Below are 20,255 nucleotides of genomic sequence, written 5' to 3' on the forward strand. Positions count from 1 at the left end.
GTTTATGAACGATTTTTCTTGTGCCTTCTCCCTCCTCCCAAGATGCCACATTTATCAGCAAGTAAATGACTGTTTGAGAGAGGCCAGTGTCCTTGGGCAGCAGGCAGAGAGGGCAAATGTCTCTGTGAGTGCTTCAAGCACTATGCAAGAAGCAGAGGTGTGAGTGACTCTGGCTGTCACACTGGGAAACACGGTCACCAGGGCTCAGCCAATATCTCTGACGGCTTTCCCAAGAGCTGGATGGTCTTCAAGAGCAAATACACTGGAGTGGGCAGGAAAGGAGGAGGAGCTTGAGTAGCTGGCAGCAGTTCCTGTGCTGGAAGCTGCCAGGATTTGCTGGGAAACTCCCCTTTGCCCCGAGCTTGTTTTTGGTCCCAGGTGGACTGTGATAAGGCAGGTTTTGGTCACACTCTGCTAAATGTCCTCAGTGGGCTGCTGGGACAGACACTGGGCAATGGCAGCGAGAGCATAATGGGGTTGGCTCTTCTTCAGGGATCAAACAGGACAATGATATATCAACAAGCAACAAGAGGCGACTCATGGGCCAAGAGCAGCCCCCAGCGAGGAGGAGGGACCCATGGCTCCCCAGGGAACCTCCAACCCCAAGACTGCAGGCTGCCCTCCACACTTCCAGTCAGAGAGACCTGTTGTCCTTCCCTTGCTCTTGGTGGCAGGTTAGTCCTGGGCACCCAAGTGGATCAGCTCCTTGTTCCAGCTCGTTAAACCTGCTTGTGCTCAGAGTCACCAGCAAAGCCAAATGGGCCATTTATTGCTCACTTGTCTTTGTTGCTTTATAAATACAACTGGCTGCTGGTGACACTGGTTTAGGCTGGGACATTCGAGCTCTGGAGAGAAGGGTGGGGCGGCTCTGGTCTGCAGGGCTTCCTCTGTTGCTACCCTGCGCGATCACACCTGGACCTCCCCACGTGTCAGCCCTTGTCCAGGTGCCGTGACCCTACGACTTTCCATAGAACCATCAAGGCTGGAAGAGACCTTTAAGATCATCCAGCCCAACCATCAACCCATCACCATCAGTGCGACCAGCAAACCACATCACCCAGAGCCAGATCCAGACAGGTCTTGAACACTTAGAGGGGCGGTGACTCCACCACCTTCCTGTGCAACCTATTCCGGTGCCCGACCACCCTAAAAAATATTTTTTTTCCTAATATCTAATCTGAATTTGAACCTGAACTTCACCCATACGGGCCCTGAGCTGTCTGTGCCGTTGCCGCGGGGATGCTCAGGGGGAGGTGCCGTATGGGGCAGCCAGCAGGGCTCTGCCCGCCCCCGCCCGCGGGCGGCTGGGGGGTGTTGGGGATGGGGAGGTGCCGTGTGCGGGGAGGCGCGGACCTCTAGCGGCGAGCGGGGCCTGCCGGGGTGCGAGGCGGGCAGGGCCGGTCCCGCGGCTCAACCCCGGTACCCTGCAGGACCCGCCGGCCGCCTCCGTGACGTCCCGACCGCAACACGTGACGTCACGTCACCACGCCCCTGACGTCACCGTTACGCGCGCTTTCGCCGTCTTTAAATTTTAAAACGGCGGCGGCCAATGGGCTCGTCCCGCACGCTGGCCCCGCCCCTCCCTGTCGTCAGGTGTGCTCCCGCCAATGGGAGAGCGAGGAAGGGGCCGGTGGGTGGGGCGGGGCTCTCTGCGGCAGCCAATGGGGGCACGCGCAGGCCGAGGGCGCGAGTAGCCGGGCCAGGCCGGGCCGGGCGAGGCCGGGTGGCCGGTGGCGGCGTGAGGGGCGCGCGCCATGTCGAGCTCCCGCAGCGCCGTGTTCCTGGTGGACACCGCCGGCCCCGCGCGCCGGGAGCCGCTCCAGCGCGGCGCCCTCCGCCTCCTCACGCTTCTGGGCTGCCGCTTCGGCCTCGCCCGCCTCCGCTGGGCATTCCGCTTCTTCGACTCGCTCGGCGGCCGCGGTGGCGCCTCGCGGGGCGGCGGGTTCCGCCCGCCGGGCCCCCGCGCCTGGGAGCGGTTCGAGGAAGAGCTGGCGGAGCGGCTCCGGGCGCGGGGACCCTCGGCCGCCCTGCCCGGCCCAGCGTCCCGCGCCGCCCTCACCCACAGCGGCCTCAAGGAGACGCTGCTCGACTTCCAGTGGGACCGCCCGGAGATCGCGTCCCCGGCCAAGCCGCCCCGCAGGAGCCGCAGGACGGGGCCGGCCGGCCCAGAGCCCCCCGAGGCGCCCCCTGAGGGCTTCGTGAACGCCGTGTTCGTGTTCTCGCCCTGCCCGCACTCGCGGAGGGAACTCCGGCGGTTCGTGTCGGGGAGCGATGCCCCCTCCTCCCCTGGAGAGCCGCCCACGGCGCAGGAGCTGGCGGAGAAACTCCTGCCCAGGAGTGTCCAGGAGCTGCTGGCGGAGCAGAAAATCACGCTGTTCTGGGTGGACACCGCCGAGCGGGCTCAGGTAACGAGGTTATACCGCACAGCTTTCAGCTCTGAGCAGTGGCGGGCCGCCTGCCACGCTGCCCTCCTGTATAACAAGGGGGGACAGTTTTCTGCTGTATTCTTTGGGTGGTAGTGAAAGCTCCTCAGTTACTGCCACATAATCTTCAGGAAGGGACTGAAAACTCAGATAGAATCATCCACGTGGAGGCTGAGATACAACTGAGTAGCTGTACAGTGTTTATTGATGGGTCCACTTGTGCTTTGAGTCAGAGGGGAGTTACAGCTATTAAGATTTGCAGATAAGCAGTCTCATGGTTCAGGTGTGTGGATACCAGATTCAAAAACCCAAGCTTGAAAATTTTGGCTAGCTCTTAATTCAGTGGGAAGTGTGTTTTCTTTATCGGATTCCTGTGAAGGCTGATAAAGTCCATAAAAACACTTGGAAAGCACCATGTTTAGATGCTTTGTATCTCTTTCATATGCCAGTTTTGTTAAAAACATTCAATCTTTCTTTCTTTGGATGAAGGTTCTCTCACTGCCAACGTTAACTTGAGACCTCTCTGTTCCTTTATTCCAGCTGATCGAAGCCCCAGATCATGTTGGATACTGGACAATGTTTGAACTGATCTGTCAGACGGGAGGCACCATTTTGCCAGCTGAAGCCTTGGTGCACTGTTTGAGTCACCCTAGGGCAGACGTTGCTCAGTCCTTCCTTGGAGACTTCAGTTTCCCAGTGTCTTGGACCACACTCCTGCCCCTGGATGCGACTCTGAACTGCTTGTTCTCAAAGCCCTCTGTGTATCGATCAGTGTTTCCCCAGCAAGAAGGAACGTTGTTTCTCAGCATGCCTGGTAATAAAAGAAAAGAAAAATATAGATGTGCATGCTAGTAACAGCTCTCATGCAGGGTCCTTGATGACCTTACCTTGTGAATAGTATGTGTGGAAGTAACTTCAGTATTTAAAAGCCTAGGTTTTTTTTAAAAAAAGTTCAGGATATGCTCTAGTTCCTCTGAGAGCTGTTAGCGTATATTTCTGATTTAGCCTCTTCAGTTTTCCGTGCTTCTAGATTTTTGGGTGAAGAGCTCTTTGCTGGTCCCACCTTATAGCAGCGTACTCCCTTTTCTTATACAATTATTCAGTTTATCTAAAATAAGGATACAGATAAAAAGCCCCTTCAAAAGAAAACAGGTTAGCTTTAAAGCAACATGCAGCATGCACGGGCCCTTTCTTCAGTGGTCCCTTCATGCAATCAGCTCCTTCAGGGCTTGGAGAGGAGGTCAGTTCTGTAATACACTTATGTTTGAGTATATTCCCCCTTTAATCTTGGAAATCGTCTTTTTTGCATTGAAGTTGTCTCTTTACCTGGATTGGAAGACCCATTTTACTTCCCTTCAGACTCTTACTTTATCCTATCCTTGCACAGGAGGAAAGAAGCAGGAAAGCTGTGCTGTGATCCTGGAACCTCTTGCCATGGGCCAAAGACAACTGCAGTGTCCAGTCAACATCTTCCTGAAGGGAAACTTGATGGATTGGAACTTGGTACAGGCTCGCCACTTTCTCACGGAGAGCTGGATGCTGCAGAGCTCTCAGGCTGAGCAGGCAGGATGTAACAGGTCACTGTTTCATCAGCTGTTAAGGACTCTGGTGACTGAAGGACTGCACATGGTAAATATTCCTCTTTGTCTCAAACTAATACCTATTCTGAAATGACCTGTGACAAAAGGGGTGACAGTATTGTGTTGTGAAGACAATGATAGTGGTAATTGCTGCACTGCAAATTGCTCATTTGAATCTTAGAAGGACCTTCTTTAGAAGGTCATGCAAGTCTATAACTGGTTTGGAAAGTATCTGTGCTCCTTAGGTCTCCATATTTATAGATAAACATTTTTCTTTTCCCTTTTTTTTCTTTTTAAATGTAGGTTGCTGAGGTATCTCTGTCTAAAACTTGGTGCCCCTGCACTGCTGTTCTGTCACCGCTTTCTGAGGGTGCTGCAGTTCTGACTGTGCTTGGTACTGAGAGGACTGCTGAAGTTCAGCGATGCAGCCTGGAAGGAGCTGTAGTGGAGGACTCTTCCCAAGACTCTGCTCTTCATCTCCCAGAGATTGTGAATAGTGTTTTGAGTAAAATTGACATGTCAGTGGAAGATCCTCTGGCCAGACTGGGTAGGTGTCAGGAAGTGCAAAACTCTCCCTCTTTTAATCTCTAGATCTGACTTAGAGTGGAAGAATCTAAAGCTAATGGTTTTCTCAGTGAGGCGTCTCTCATTTTCATGACTTGTTCATTTTGTCAACTGTAGCTCAAGCCTTGTGAGGTGATGCAGAAATCTGCATGGTTGTACCTTTCTGTTTTATTGACAAAGTGTTACCTTCCATTAGCTTGTAGATAAAGTGCAGCTATGTGTCCTTGGGGACAGGTTTTTAGAAGGAGGTTTCCTAGAATGTGTCACATAGGCCATCCCTGGCCAGTAAAGCCTTTGGGTGTGGTTGCAAGGCAGCTGTTTTGTGTTCCAGTGAATCTTCCTCAGGAGTCTCAAGGCCTGTTGTATTAGCTATGAAATTGCCTCTCCATGATCAAAGGCTGGGGAGCCTCTATGAAGGCTGAGACCTTTTGCCACTTAATTTAGTTTTTCTAATTTGTGTGTATGTGCTCACAGGAGAAGAAACTCCAGTGCCAGAGTGGGTCCAACGGGAGCTGTCCCATACAGGGGGCTGGCATCCTTCAGTGCTGGAAACATGGTATCCTGCATCGAATGCTTGTGGAGCAAGCTCAGATCTGATGGAGTCGTTCAGGTATTTTTCTGAAACGTATCTCTCATGAGTAATAGTCAAGGATTCCTGCTTCCTGTCAAGGGAGTATGGCTGTAGCATTGCTTAGAGTTCTAGAATTAAGTGCTTTTCTAGTGCTTTTATTTCTGTACTCAGTTTTTTGTGGGCTTTTACTTCATTATCTGTTGGTAGCAGTTTGTGTGGATTAAAATCTTGACAGTCTCAGGAGTGATATAGGTCACTTAAAATGACCTTACTTGGGAAATGTCAGACTTCAGCTTTTCTTATGGTATGATAAGATCCACTGCAAGATACTGAAGATAGTGGTTGTATTCTCACAGTTGGTATTTACTTGTAATGAATGAGCTTGCTTTCTTCAAAGAGCTTGCTGAGTGAAGAAAAAAAAGTGTAATACAGGGTAATTTAGAAAGCACAAAGCTACTTATGTGGTTTTGGGGTACAGGGCAGTGGTGTATCCATTGTACATCAATACAACGCTTGTTTCCAACTTGGTGTGACCCTTTTAAAGGTGGTTTGGGTTTTCTGTCTCTCTTAAGTATGTTGGGGAACAGGTGATGAAGGAGTTACTGGCATGTGCTACTTGCACTATATTGTTGTGGACTGGGACCTAGAAAAGCCTTGTTTTTGTCCGCAGGGATATGCCTCCCATTCCCATCTTTTTTTTGATAACTGTATTCATTTGCTCCTTCATTATAGGCTTCTGCAAGTTCCTTGTGCTAATGGGAAGGATGATGCAGACCAGTCTGATGTGGAGCTCTCAGAAAGTCTATCTGATCTGTACCAGAGAAAATTCAGTGAAACATCTGCTACAGCTGGACCAGGAAATAACAAAAAAAGACGTATGTATACTTTGGGATTATGTGTGCCTGTTGTCAGTAAAGATGATGTGTGAACCCCAGAGATCTGTGCTCTGCTGGGTAGTGGCATGCTTCAGATTTTTTTGTTTAGGGATGGTCTCATTTGCATATTAGTATTAGGTTTGTCCTGTAGTAGAAGCCAAATTACTGCCATTCAAGGCTGTGCAGTGACTGACAAAAGCAGCATGCAGAGCTCTGCAGTTTGAAACAAGGACTACTCCAACTACTAGTAAATATTACAACCTCTCAACTTTGTTCTCATTAGAGAAATAAAACATTTTCTTCTAGAAGAATTTAGTCATTGCATTTCCCTACACTAACCACAGTTGATGTATCCCCAAGCCCTGCTCTGTCAGCTGGTTCTATTTCTGTGATATAAAATTGCTTCCTATATATATAACTTTTCATTATACCTATGTAAGTTCTTATGCAGAGCAGTAGTTTTCATCCACTTTTTACTTGGAGAAGTAGCTGCCTGCTCCACTGCCTGTACATTGATTTCATGGAGAAATGCCAACCTTTTGGGCCATGTTTTCCTCCAGAAGGTTACTGATCTCACTTGACGATAACACAGAGTTCAGTGTTGTGCTCTGCCTCGGGCAGAGTTCCTGCCCCAGTGTCCCTGATGGTAAAACTCCTTTTTTTTTTTTTTATGGCACTGCAGGTGGAGTTCCCCGAACTCCAGTCAGGCAGAAGATGAAGACCATGTCCAGATCCCTGCAGATGCTCAACGTAGCAAGACTGAACGTAAAAGCTCAGAAGTTTCAACCTGATGCTGTGCCACCTGCAGTGAATGAGAAGGTTCCACAGAAGCTTTCAGCAAAAAGATTGGATGAAAAGGTGGAAGGAAAGGAAAAGGCACTTAAAATACCAATTGGTGAGTGTTAAGTCCTGATACCTTCCTATCCTGATATATCCTGATACAGGAGTTCATACAGGATTTTTATGGAAGGGAAAGGGAAGGTTAATAATGGAGTATTCGGTGCCAGGGAGCAGATCAATGTTTGGGTTTCTGTATCTTCAGCGTTGCAAAGAATAGTAATTTTTTCCACCCTTCTCTCTCTTTACTTTTTAACCAAAAGAGGTAGAGGGAAACACCCATCAAGGTGCAACTGGAAATGTAGTCCTCTTTACTAATTAGGTAGAAATAGAAGGCATTTCTTGACTGCTGTAGCAGCCTGAAAGTTTGCTCACCTTAAGCAAACTTTGATTTTTGATTATAAACTTGATTTAACTTATAATAATGTTATGGGTCTGGACCTGGGACTGGTTCTGTTAGTGGTCTGTGGGCTTGATGCGTCTTTGCTGGAGAAAGTATTTTTGACCTCCTTTGTTCCCCTCCTCGGCTGGGATGAGTTGTGGTAAACAGGCATTTAGTTAACACAGACCATTTCTCTTGCAGACTTCCAAACAGAGGAGGAGCTGCAGTCCCACTTAATAGAGAGCTACCAGAAGGCTGTTGCTGAGGGAATTCAGTTATCTGTGTGTGCCCAGAATATGATCATGGCCATTAAAAGGTTCTTGAAAGTACAAGATTTCAAAGAGAAAGAGGTAGGTAAGAGCATGTGAGCAGAGTTGTTACTGATCTGGAAGTTGGAGTTTTTACTATTTCAGGCTACCTTTCCTTCATCTCTGAAGTTTTATGTGCAGTTGCATGTAGTCAAAACCACAACCACTAACTGCTTCTGTCTGTTGATTTAATACTGACAAACTGGGTAGTTGTGAAGAACGTAGGAAAATCCAGTTCAGTTACCCATTTACACCTTTGCTAAAGGTTGCAACAGATGTCCTCCCTTTACATTGACCTCCTTCCAAATCCTAATTTCAAAGACAGTATTTTTAAATACATTCTTGAAAAAACGTATTTTAAAGAAGGTATTTACAGTCTTTAATACTATGCATAGACTCAAAATAACCTGAAACCAAAATTGGTAAACTTGTGAATAATTGAAGAAAAATACCGTGAGAAACAAATCCGTAGTAACTGAGGAGGACCTGAAGCTGCAAGCGACCTCTGTGATTTCAGGCTCACAGTTTTTCTCTTTCTCATTGTGACTTTGCTGCTGAAAGAAAAAGATAATTCCTTTCCTTGAAAGAAAAAAGTTGGGCTATTCCCAAAAGAACGGCTTAGGGGGATGACTGAAGCCAGGGGGGAACCTGCCCTACAGACAGGGAACAGAATTGAAGGTTTTATTGTAATTATGTGTGTTTGCAGGTGGCCTGTGTGGAAAGAGTCAGAAACCATCTCCTGAAGACCAGCAAAATGCTCAGACAACAGCACGGCTCACAGAAGGAGACCAAAGTCAGAGAGTATGAGACACTGTATTTACTTCAGCTTCTGAGATTCTGTGGAGTTGGTTAGCAATTTTTAATGGTGGCATTTTTGTACAAATGGAAAAGTATTGACATGGGGCAAAAATTTCAAGGAGAATCTCTGGTCACAGTAAAACCATTTCATTAAATGCAAATATGCCCATGCTGTGTGATAAGCAGTGCAGCCTATATCTGAAATGAGGCATCTCCCCTGCCACCAAAATGAAATGCTAACTAGATTACGCTGTCAAAAGGAGCTACTTCCCTTCCCATTGCTTTTTTGAGCACACCTTTTGCAGTAAATATGCTGCTTCCATTAGAAAAAAGGTAGTGGATAATTACTTGTTTTCTTAGGTGCCGACTTCAGGTATTTTTGCGCCTTGAGTTGTGCCTTCAGTGCCCTTCGCTGCAAAGCAATGCTGACGAAATGGAGCAGCTGTTGGAAGAGGCAAGTAAATTATAGACCGAGTTGTGTTTCTGGGTGGCACTAGAAATACAGACCTGGAACCTGCAGTTTTCCTCTGATATTACTCTAACACTATATTCCTTGCTAAAATATCTGATGCCGCAGCTGTCGCAACTTAATCCATTTTCCCACCTGACTTTCTCTTCCAGATGACAGACGTGCTGCGCATTTTATGTCTGACCGAAGACCCGGGGTATCTTACAAAGTTTCTAGAGGAAATACTGGAATTGTAAGTTCTTTAGCATGACTGAAGTGTTACTGGGGACTGTGGTTTTGGTTGGATGTTGTCTGTGATGTGGAATGTATTCGATGTGGGTTCTCTCTGGTACTCCAGGTACATGAATTCTATACCAAAGACTCTTGGAGATATTTACTATGGTCTCGGTACACAAATACCTCCAAAGCTGGCAGCTGTTCTGCCTTCAGACTTCTTCAGTGATGACTCCATGACTCTGGACAGCAAATCTCCAGGCCTTCCACCGTCTTTATCATCTGTCTTGACTCCCAGCACTGTTCGTACAGAGAGTGACCAGCTGGAGGAGCTGCGCACCAGATCTGCCCAAAAGAGAAGGTAATAATTCCAAACAGGAGGCAGCTTTTTGTTGCAGCCTGGGCTGTGACTGAGGAGTTATCTAAGCTGCAGGTTTCTGTTGCTGAATAGCTGGTTGGGGCAAACAGACACCTGCTCGTAACTCTGCAAGCCTGAAAGAAATATTAGGGGCTCTAATTTTTCATTTTAACTAGCCATTGTTGACTGTATGAAAACATAATCTTGATTGTGTATTTGCATCTTATGCAAAAGTAAAGTTCATGAGCATCTTCCATGGAAGGAAAAGGATATTCTGCTCTGCAGTAGGTGACCCTGTATTGTTAAAGTTAAAACTGATTTACTGTAGTTTTCTATGTTGAGATTTCTGTGTATGTTTTAACAAATTGTGAATAAGCTTCAATACCAACCTTAAAGTTAGGAATAGCTATTTATATTGCAAATCATCCCTCAGTGTTGTAGTAAGGGAGGTACTAATGCAGTTTGCAATCAATTTAGGTAAACACTTCCTATCTCTAGAGTCAAACCTAACTTTAATTGTCAGTAGGTTGGTAACTGTGCTTCTGATCTTATGCTAACTTAATCTTTGTATATTTTCTAAAGGAATCACGTGTTAGCCAGACACAGGAGCATGACAGAAGCACCACAGAACTTGCGTCAAATTGAAATTCCCAAGATGGCAAAGAATCCCATGAAAAAGGTAAAACTCTTCCAAAAGGGTTGTGTGTGAGTTGTGACACTTGAGTGCAAAAAACTCTTGCTCTGTATTCCCCTAGTAAGTGTACTCTATGTAAGCTGTACAGAGATCAAATTGCCTTGAAGGAGAAATTGAAGTGTGTAGTTCAGAGCTGACAGTTAATATGCTTAATTAAACATAACATTGTGCTGCTGGTGAGGCTGATTTCTTCTTTGTTTCAGGAGAACTCCCGTTCTTACCTTGCACCTGAGAAGTCCCAACAGATGCCTTTGTTGCAGAAAGAAGCAGTGCAAGGTATATTGACTTTTAGCTTTTTCATGGAAAGGTGCATCTTCAGCACGTGTTCTCCCTGTAAAATTTAGTGAGCCATGATGAAATTACGCTGAGGCACACTGGAAATCAGAAGGAAGTTTTGCTGAATTCTGTAAAAACTTTGTGGAAAATACACAGGGTATTCTGTGTGCTCAAATGCAGAAAAGTTAAATCCTGCATCCTCCAAAAAAACCTCTTTCCATTCTTCCTTGAATCTTGAAATTATTTCCATCTTCTCTGTTCTGAAAAGAAAATCGGGACGAGATTGAATTCCTATATCTGGAAACAGGATATCACCCCATGAAATAATTAATAAAAATAAATCCCACATTTATTGTTCTCTGAACCAATGTGTTTCAGTTGAGATTTTGTAGTGCACCTAATGCTACTCCACATGGACACTGACTGGCTGCTTGTTCTGCTGTGGCGCCTTCTTGTAGCTTATTGTTGGGATAATGCAAATAATACAAATTTATAAGAGAAGTCTGGAGTGGATTTAGAGGAGGACATGTTCCAGTAGCAGAAAAAACAACTTTTTAATGCTTTGTGGCCTCTAAAAAGTTGTCTTTCCATGCTGGTGTATTTCTCCCATCTCTGGTGTCCTGACAAAATTACCTTCCTGTGATTTTTTTTTTTTTTTTTCCTTTTTTTCCTCCTATTTTTAATTTGATCTTTTCTTGCTTCACAGAGGTTACAAAGGTAAGGAGGAACCTCTTCAATGAAGAGATACTTTCACCATCGAAAAGGTCTCTGAAAAAGATGCTTAGAAGCCAGTCAGTATCTGCTGTGGAAGGCTTAAAATACAAATACACTGATGAAGGCACCAAAGGTAGGACATGACTTGCATGTGTAGAATTGTTGTGGAGGAGTTTTTGCTAAAATTCCTATTTTTGCTTTCTCAGTTCTATGAAACAATTATAATCTGTTTTTCAATAAAGAGAAAAGGTGGCCATTGCTGTGGTGTTCGGAGGGTGAATATTGATGGTGTTGAAACTGAAACCTATTTTTTACTGAACTCTACATCTCAAAGAAATCCAGTGTTAAGAATTTTTGGTTAAAAAAGGATCTGTGAAAGAAAGATGAAGAAATCTCAGTAGATTAACTCTGTCTGACATGGTACTATTAATAATACTGAGTGGGAAGGAGGTGTGGACACTGGACTCTGAAATCATGATAGCTTGTGAATGCTGGGAGGCTGGTGCACAGTGATTCTGTACAGACTGTCCTTAAGCTGAAGCCTGTACAAAAGTCTATTTATTTACTTGTCCCAAGTGCTTTATAACTGTGTGATGTTATAGCTCTTGCATGATTTTTAGATCATCGCAAGTTGTTGACCAAGAGAGTTGCAGAAACACCACTACATAAGCAGGTCTCCAGGAGACTCCTACATAAGCAGATCAAAGGCCGGTGAGTTAAGTTCTTTCTGAGTTTCTTCAGTAAGTATTGGATGTCTAAATGATTATGAGCACAAGTACCAGGTATCTTTGTGGTCAAAGTGTCATCTTTACTTAAGGCAGTAAGAGAACCAGTGGAGGCTGAGTTCCATTGCTTAAGTGGGGGGGAATACTGCTGCTTTCATCATGTAAGTCAGGCTGCTTTAATTCCTGCAGCTAATGTCTCTTGAGGTTCAGTTGCTGATTCAAGGGCTTCTGAAAAGGCCTATGCTGTATTTTGTGGACTCCAGGTTGAATTCTAGCATTTACTTCCACGTAGAACTGCTACCTGTACAGCTAGGGAGTAACCCATGCTAAATTGTCTGTTAATAGGAGGCAAAGCACTCAGTAATTGCTCACTTAGAGTAGCCCACAAAGCAACATACTGGTGTAGGATGGAGTACTGCTTTTCAGTCTCTGGGAAAAGTTCAGTTCCTGTCAATGTGCTTAGTGTGCTAAGACCAAAATGTCTGTTGTTTCTCAAGGTCTTCCGATCCAGGTTGTGACACTGGTGTTGTAGAAGAATCTCCAGAGAAGGCTATATATGGTAAGCACTGATTTTTCATGAAAGGTGCTTTGGCTGTGTTGTAGCTTGTAAGATAAGCGTGTTTCAATTTACGTAATTCACGAGTAGTCAGTACAGAAGTGTTGTACTGTTCTGTTGGTGGAGCACAGCTGCCTCTGATAGAACCACTTGCTGCTCACTGCTTTAACAGCCCTGTGTAGTAGAAGTTAGGAAAGAGAGGTAGATAGTAACTCTTGTAAATGAAAATGCATGAAGGACTTTGAAGATGAACAAGATTTTGAGCTTCTGTAATTACTGTCAAACCAGCACATGCTTTTTTTTTAATGTAACTTCACCATATTTTACTGTGACCTTAATACTGCTCTGATTCCTGCTGTAACAGACAGCAGCCACCTGGCTCTGTGGAGTGTCTCTTATGTTGGCTACTGCTGCTCCTTAACCCAGGAAGGAAGAGGAAAACAGCGTGGCTGGGCAAGCAGGAAGATGAAATTACGAGAAAAAAGAGACAAGAGAATTAACCAGTCTTTTAACCTGGATATAACTTGCATTGAACATGGCTTTTCTAGCATTCCTTTCCATATAATTGCTAGAGAGGAATGAGAGTAACTATGACTTAGAGGAGGGGGCATCATAGTTTAGAAGGAGATTTATATGCATAAGAATTCCAAATACTCAAGAAAGTTGAAGCTTTCTTCTTCACACACTTGCCTCCATGTGAGAGGTAGTTTGTTGTAGGGAATTTTCTTCTTGGAGTGTGCCTGTTTCAGTTACAAACTGTTCCTGATGATGTTCCCATTGCTGAGGGAGAAGGAAGGCTCAGTCTCCAATGTTCTTACCTTTTCAGAAGCAAGTTTGAGAAGAAGCCCACGCATCAAACAGCTGTCTTTGAACAGGACCTGCTCCAGCACTTTCTATTCCACTACACAGCCAAGCTCAAAGAACTCACAGCGCGTCCACCAGGGACAGGAAGAGGAGAGCTGTGCACTGCAGGATGTAGAAGGTACTGACTGGGATTTGAGCAGACTGATACTGCTGATCTGAAAAGCTGACATGGATAGCTCTGAGTTTGATTTGATTTGGCTCTACAAGAGACTGTAAGAAGCTAAGAGCTGTCATGTAATATCTTCTGTAGACAGAAATTCATCCCCAGTAATTATTTTTAATTGGTAATCTGAATTTGGAGGATGGTAAGGCAGCTATTTCTATGATGAATTCACTGCCAACTTAAGAAACCAGTCAGGCCCATCTAACAGAATACCACTGATTGTCAGTCTGTATTCCTTAAATGCAGTGAAATCCTTGTAAAATATGGGACAGAAATCCTGAAGCTTACTTTCAGTCTGCTCTGTGGCAGCATAAAGCAGTGACTGATGGGATCTTCTTTGCTGGCTTTCTCAGTAGGATTATCAGCTAAAAATGGTGACACTTAGTTCTTTATATTGTACTTACTAGAATCCTTAGTCATGAACTAGAACTATCTAAAACTACAAGCTATAAATAGAATAAGAGGCTGAGCTATTTTGTACATTTTTTTGCCATTGAAGTGCTCTTTCTACAGATGGATATTAATTTCATATTGGGAAATAACCATAATTCTGGTGAAGCTTTAACATTTGACTAGAAAAGAACATGCCAGGGATATGAGCTTTATACACTACTTTTTCCTACAACTGAAATGATTCAGACAATTGTGGCACATTAGTTGGTGTTAGTTGAATTGTACTGTTTCATTTTATAGGCCTTAAGCAACATTCAGAGATCCCCCCTGTGCAGACTCCCAAGAGGTTTTTCTTTGGTGCAGTCACTGACAAGTGTAGTCCTGCAGTGAAGCATTCACCTGGAAAGAGGAGAATGAGAAAAGACTCCTTACACTTAGAGGAAGTAACCTCCTGTCAGGTAGAAACAATTACCTCCCTCTCTCTTTCTTCCCATCCTGTTTTTCTATTCATGTTTAATCAGACCTATGCATCTTAAATTTAGTGTTTGTTAAGTCTAATCAAATGGGGGGTTGTGTTTTAAATTTTAGGAAGTAAATAAGGAGATGGGTAGATGATACTGTTGGAATAGAACAAGCATGATTCTTTAACTTATTTTTTCCCCTGCAGACTCCTAGGAAAACACCTCATAAGTTTGCCTCCAAGCTGCTGAATTCTGCCAGTAAGCCACCAAGGAGATCACCTCGCATTGCCCACAGGACACCACAGAAGCTGGAGAAGACTCCTGGCAAAAGTCCAGCAGCTAAGCAGACTGTAGCTAAGTGTTTGGGAAAGTACTTTTCTCCTCCTGCACAAAGGGTTAAGTCGCCATCTGCGTTAACTGAAAGTAAGAGGGTTCACTTTCTGCAGGTAACTTCTGAGGACTGTTCTACAGCACAAAGACTTTCCCCTCCTTGCAAAGAGTCTGTCTTACAAACATCAGAACACGAAGGGTTCACAGCACTCAGTGCCTCATTATTACCTCCAACAGATTCAAATCCAACTACTTCTTCCCCCTCTCCCATCCAGGAAAGGTGTTTTACAGAACTGCAAACTCCAAGACGTTCCTTGAGATACCTCTCAAAATTAGCATCTCCAGTTGGTGCTGGGAGGCAAATCCTCACAAAGGAAATTCAAGTGCAGTCTGATCTGTTATCTGAAGCAACTAAAAGGGCTCCCAGGAAACCCGAAGGTCCAGGTTCAAAGTTGTTTACAAGCCCACTGAGTACAGAAATACCTCAGCTCGTTGTGAGGCTCGAGCCTCTCTGCAGTTCTCTGCTCTGTGGAGGTTCCATGAACACTGTGACAATCTGCTCTGCTTCCCGTGCACAGGCTGGGGAGTCTGACTGGGAACTTAGTGCATCTAAACCATCTTCTCAGAAGTCTCCAGGTATTACTGGCACTTCACTGAGGTCCCTGCTTCACACATCCAAGCAGGCTAATTGTGAACCAGATTCTGGAGAAGAGAACCTCATGCTTGCATGTGCAGCACCTTCTGAAAATAGGGACAGTCATCATGATAGTGGTAACTGTTCTGTAGAAAGCCTTCAGCCTCATCAGTCTCAAGTTACTGAAAATACCTCTGTATTGCAGAAAAATAAACAGATGGATGTAGCATCTCAAAAGTCTCCTTCAAGAGAGGACTTTGAAAACTTGGAAGAGCATTTGTCTTCAAAGCCTTTTGCTGGAGAGCAGATGCATGCACAGGATGCTGAGATAGACTGTGAGCCATTGGTTAAGGAGGGGATCTCCAAAGCAAACACCTGTGAGTCCTCCCTAAGTGATTTGCAAACAGTTAGTGATGACTTGGAACCAAGAACTCTGATGAGGGAAGAAGATATGGGGCCGAAGGCTCCAAGTCTCAAGAGACGCTCCAGATTTGCCCTGAACGCGTCGCCTCCTGTGCCAAAGTCTGCCACAGCCTATTCCTTGCGCTGCACTGCAGACAGGAGGCAGCGGGAGGCTGCAGCACGGATGGGAGATCCTCAGCTTGTAGCCAAGTTCTCCACTCCTAAAAACAGTAACAAACTGCCTTCTGCCAGCCCACCGACCTATGAAGTTGAAATGGAAATGCAAGCTTCAGGCCTGCCCAAACTTCGCATTAAGAAAATTGGCTCTTGCTCATCATTGGAAGTTCAACCTGAAGCAAGTGCCAGCAAATCCAAGGGAGGAGAAAGCCCCTTTAGTGATCTTGCTATGACCTTGTGTAGCAAGCACCCAGGAAAACTGGCAGCTGCCTGTGTTTCACCGTCCTGCTGTCGTTCTTTCCACAGTACACCTGGGAAAGGTGCGGGCCAGACCTACATATGCCAGTCATACACCCCAACAAGCTGTGCCTCTAACGTCACTTCCCCCTTCCCCATGGAAGCAGGAGTTTTCCAGACGCCTTCTCCAAAGCAGAAGGGGAAGACTACCCCAGATGCCATCAAGGACTGGCCTCGGAGAAAGAGAGCAGCGGGCAGCACTGCCAGCACGAGCTGTGGTCAGAGCGAGAGGAATGCTGATGAACGGACATGGATGTCAGCAGGCAGAGAAAGAGTGATGAGGATCTCAGAGCATCTCAGCAGCAAAGTAACAAATACTCCTGGGGAATTTGAACTGGAAGGGATTTGCAGGCTCCAGGATCAGGCATCTCCCAGTGACTCTGAACCCAGGGCTGATGAGGACTCTGCCATGGGAACTTTTGGCTTGAAGTCTCAGAAGCGGGTCTTTACTTATCTATCACCAGAAAAGGAGGAGAATCACAATGCCAAGAGATCGTGCACTGATAGGTGCAGCTTGGATCTCACTGGCTTTTCCACAGATGAGGGAAACAGAAGCAAATCAAGGACAGACTCTGTACTTCCTGAGAAACGAGGAATGTGTGCACTCAAAACACTTGAGCAGCACAGTAATCTAGGGGATGACGATGTCTTCCTTTTGTCAGGTAATTAAGTGGCATGAAAGATGCTCCACTGAAATTCAGATTTGGTTAAAAATGAGGATTAGACAAAAACAAGAACACAGTTGTTTTCTGTATAACTATCTGAGGGAAAATGAGGTGGAAGGGGAGAGTGGCTTGTAGGAGACATGGAAGTTAATTATGTGGAGAGGCAGACTGGACGTGAGGAGTTCATCAACGGCGTATTAATGATGGGAGAGATATCGGAGAAATATGAAAGAGCAGGAGGCTGGAGGAATTAAAAGGAAAGTTTGAGAACTTGAGGAGGGAGGATCCCATTTGCACCCAGCTGGTGATTTATTTGGGTTCACGTTGATGCCACTAGCTGTTTCTGCCCAGTGTCCAGCTCTGAAACCAACTGTCTTAAGTCTGAAGTTTGGCTGTTTCAGTGTAGACTTGGAGCCATGACAGGGTTAGTCCTATGGATATTGGTATTTATTTGGTGCACCAGTTTTTCCATCTGCCCCGTCGTGGGCCTGTTGCAAGTGGGTATCAGAAATGATTCCCTTGCTGGCAATAATGTTGTGTCAGTAGGTGTGTAAGTTTAAGCTGCCTCTTTGCTTTTGCTGTGGGTACAGATGATTCAGCTGACCTCTGTGAAACAGGCTGTCTCAGATCCATAAACAAGGCCTTAATGCAAATACTTAATCCAAATAACTTAATCCAGTATTGTTGTAGAAATTACACGTTACAGGAGACTGTGGCAAGTGTTCTGTAGTCATTGCATTAAGTTTCAGTGTCTGTTTCCTCTTGTAAAGAAAGGTTTGTATACAGAGGCAGTGTCTTATTTATTCAACAGTTATTACAGAGGAAAACAGGCAAACTTTAAAGCAACATCAGTCCATAGTTAGGAAATGAAATAATAAGTGTTTAGCTGTAAGATGGTCCTGTAAGAGAGTTTCTGTACCTACAGCCCTTGGGTTGTATTTACAGATCATCATGATTGTAACAGTTTTCTTCCAGGACATGTGAGTTACTTGAAGACTAAATGTGTTTAATATGAGTGAAGCATTCTTCTGCTGAACCACCTCAGAAAACTAAATGTGCTAAAAGCTAGTTCCAGGCTGCTGTTTACCTTCCTTGAATGCCAGAAACCCACTGTGCCAACCTAGGGTTTGTTTCAGATAAAGTATCCCTTGTACTGTTGGCGATTTCGAGGCAGCATAAAGGCTGTGTGTGAGACTTAACATTGGAGTTGTTGAGTGGTTTTGCTGCAGCTTCTCACTGTGCTTCCCCAGGCTCAACTCCACCCTTGAAGAGCACGCTCTCGACCAGCAGCCTTCTAGCCCTGACCCAGTCCCCACTGCTGTCCCCACCACTGGCTCAGAGGAAGTGTGTCCAAGGTAACAACTTGTCTCCCATTGTCACTTGGCTTCTTGGAGTCACCAGTGAACTCTGGCAAACTGTGGCTTTCATGTATTCTTTCTGTTTTTTGTAGAAGAGGAATCTGATGCTGCCCAAATTGCTGCCAACCAGGAGCTGTCTCCCTTCCACATGAGGGTTTCCAGGAAGCGTCCCCTTAGCAGGACTTACTCACGGAAAAAGCTTCTCTGCTGAAGTTTGGAGCCAGGACAGCATGGGAAACTTAGCATTATCCTGGCTGGACAACACACTTTTTAACAAGGACCTTGTATTTGGTGCTGGATGGGAGCTGCCTTGAGTTGGTAGGAGACTGGATGCAAGCACATGGCAGTGGAATTAAGGACCACTGTAAAAGTTTGTGGTGTTTTTAAACATCACTTGCAGCATCTCTCCATCCACACAAAACCTGGCTCAGTCTTTCTGACACTTCTGCTTATGGTAGCTTGCAGTGAGCTCTGTAGTGAAGGTTCAATTCTCCCAAGTCAAGAGGGAGAATTGTCACTTTTCTACAGCTTTCTTGTAAAATAAACTGATGTGAATTTTCATCATGTCCCTTAATCCAAAAATTTGTCTTTAGTCTGAGGGATGGGGGCTGCAGGAAGGAGGATGCTGGGGGTGAACGGGTACAAAACAAGCTGCATGCTCCTGCTGTGTCTTGTCCTCATACTAACTGGATCCCTCAGTGCTCCAGTTTGCCACAGCTTAGTGGAAAATAGCAAGCGCATTAATTAATTACTCAACTGCTAAGAGTACAGAGGAGGGGAAAAATAACTTGGCTGGGAACATCTTTGTAGATGATGAATGGTTTGGTGCATCTGCTCCTGGCCACTGCTGGATAAGCAGGTGCTGATGGAGTGACTTCATTGTCCTTTTCTGCAAACTTGCAGTGAGCCAGAGAAGACTGGCTGGGGAAATGACCTTGAGAGGTAAAACTTGGATGGAATAACTGGAGATGACACCTCCAAGACTACCCAGCTGAGTCACTGATTAAATGGTGACTTGGTTGCCTGTGCCACGTTTGCATTCTAACCCCATGCAGAGAGCAGGAGCTGTGATTCAGTGCCGGAGATGTAGCCTACAAGGGGCTAAAATGGCATGTGATCTTGAGACGAATTTTTTCACAGAATCAGAATCACAGAATATTCCGAGTTGAAAGGGACCCAGAAGGATCCTTTGCCTTAGGATAGTGATGTGCATGGTTGGATTTCAGAGAATTCACCCCACTGTGTCTACTGAATGCACAGGAAGGGGAGAGCTATGAACGTAATGTGAGGTCATCCCAAAACCAGGCATGGCAATGCCAAGGTTTGTTAGATGGCTTTAAGGGGTTAGATGGGATTGAATGGAGCTTGTTTCCTGGGAACACTGTGTGTTATGGGGAAAACTGTCGGTTTCCCTCTGCAAAGAAGGGAGGAAGCGGGTACTCACTAGTGGTTATTTTGCTTCTGAGAGAGGTGCACCTGCTTCAAGGAGGTAGACTGATACACAGGCATGGAGATCCAAATCTACTACTTACTTCCAAGTAGGATGGATTCCTGTTTTCCCTATTGAAGATTTTTGTTTCAATGGCAGAAAATAAAGTCTCTGAACTTAATCTTGTGCAACTCAGCCACACCCAGAGCCCCCAGTAATATCCCCCCCCCCCACTGCCATAGTACTGCTAGCAAGGAGGAAGATCAGAAGGTGGTTCCTACATCAGATGCTGGCTTTTTAGTGTGTTACTCCTCAAGTGGTGGTTGTGGTAGCTGTGTGCCTCATGATTTCAGGCTGAAGCAGTTGCTTGCTTTTTGGGGTCAGGTGGCCAAGCTGCCCTTCTCCCTTGCCCTTCTTAAAGCAAATACCTGGGCTTTCATTTCTTGCTCTGCCAGAATTAAACTTATGTCCCCCTTCCTGAGCTGTCAGTGTATTTAGTCACCCTTACATCCATACTGGAAGTTCTCCCAGGAATATAAAAAGACTGCTTAAAGCAGCTTATAGTCTGCAACAGGAAAACAGAACCAGAGTTACTTTTATCCTGGATGTTTCAGACAATTCTGCTGCTGGCTGGAGATGCTTTTCCTGTGGCAACTTAGTGTAGGAAGCCACCTCTAGCAGGGAGCACTTAAACAAAGCAGATCTTCAAACCTTAAGGCAACACTTTGAGAGCAGCTGA

At 45.4% G+C, this 20,255-nt stretch overlaps 1 protein-coding gene across 1 annotated transcript; it reads left to right on the forward strand.

Annotated features, from left to right (window-relative positions):
* The first annotated feature begins 1,754 nt into the window (after positions 1-1,754).
* TICRR (TOPBP1 interacting checkpoint and replication regulator) lies at positions 1,755-18,648 on the forward strand. The gene is made up of 22 exons (XM_032700592.1): positions 1,755-2,405; positions 2,964-3,237; positions 3,811-4,052; positions 4,307-4,550; positions 5,042-5,177; positions 5,871-6,013; positions 6,696-6,908; positions 7,434-7,582; positions 8,247-8,341; positions 8,699-8,792; positions 8,960-9,039; positions 9,145-9,381; positions 9,961-10,057; positions 10,276-10,348; positions 11,055-11,195; positions 11,683-11,773; positions 12,285-12,346; positions 13,170-13,325; positions 14,064-14,221; positions 14,431-16,726; positions 17,980-18,084; positions 18,180-18,648. Exons 1-22 carry the CDS (start codon positions 1,755-1,757, stop codon positions 18,296-18,298), a joined length of 5,856 nt encoding a protein of 1,951 aa, XP_032556483.1. The 3' UTR covers positions 18,299-18,648.
* Positions 18,649-20,255: the final 1,607 nt, after the last annotated feature.

This window comes from Chiroxiphia lanceolata, chromosome 12, assembly GCF_009829145.1.
Source record: "Chiroxiphia lanceolata isolate bChiLan1 chromosome 12, bChiLan1.pri, whole genome shotgun sequence".
In the NCBI taxonomy this organism is placed as follows: domain Eukaryota; kingdom Metazoa; phylum Chordata; class Aves; order Passeriformes; family Pipridae; genus Chiroxiphia; species Chiroxiphia lanceolata.

What these genes read in the sequence shown, in the direction of transcription:
- TICRR (XM_032700592.1), top strand. Translation starts at nt 1,755, where the DNA reads ATGTCGAGCTCCCGCAGCGCCGTGTTCCTGGTGGACACCGCCGGCCCC. An exon ending in TGGAGCAGCTGTTGGAAGAG is followed by an intron (nt 8,793 to 8,959) that starts GCAAGTAAATTA and finishes TTTCTCTTCCAG; the next exon opens with ATGACAGACGTGCTGCGCAT. An exon ending in TCCAGAGAAGGCTATATATG is followed by an intron (nt 12,347 to 13,169) that starts GTAAGCACTGAT and finishes TTACCTTTTCAG; the next exon opens with AAGCAAGTTTGAGAAGAAGC.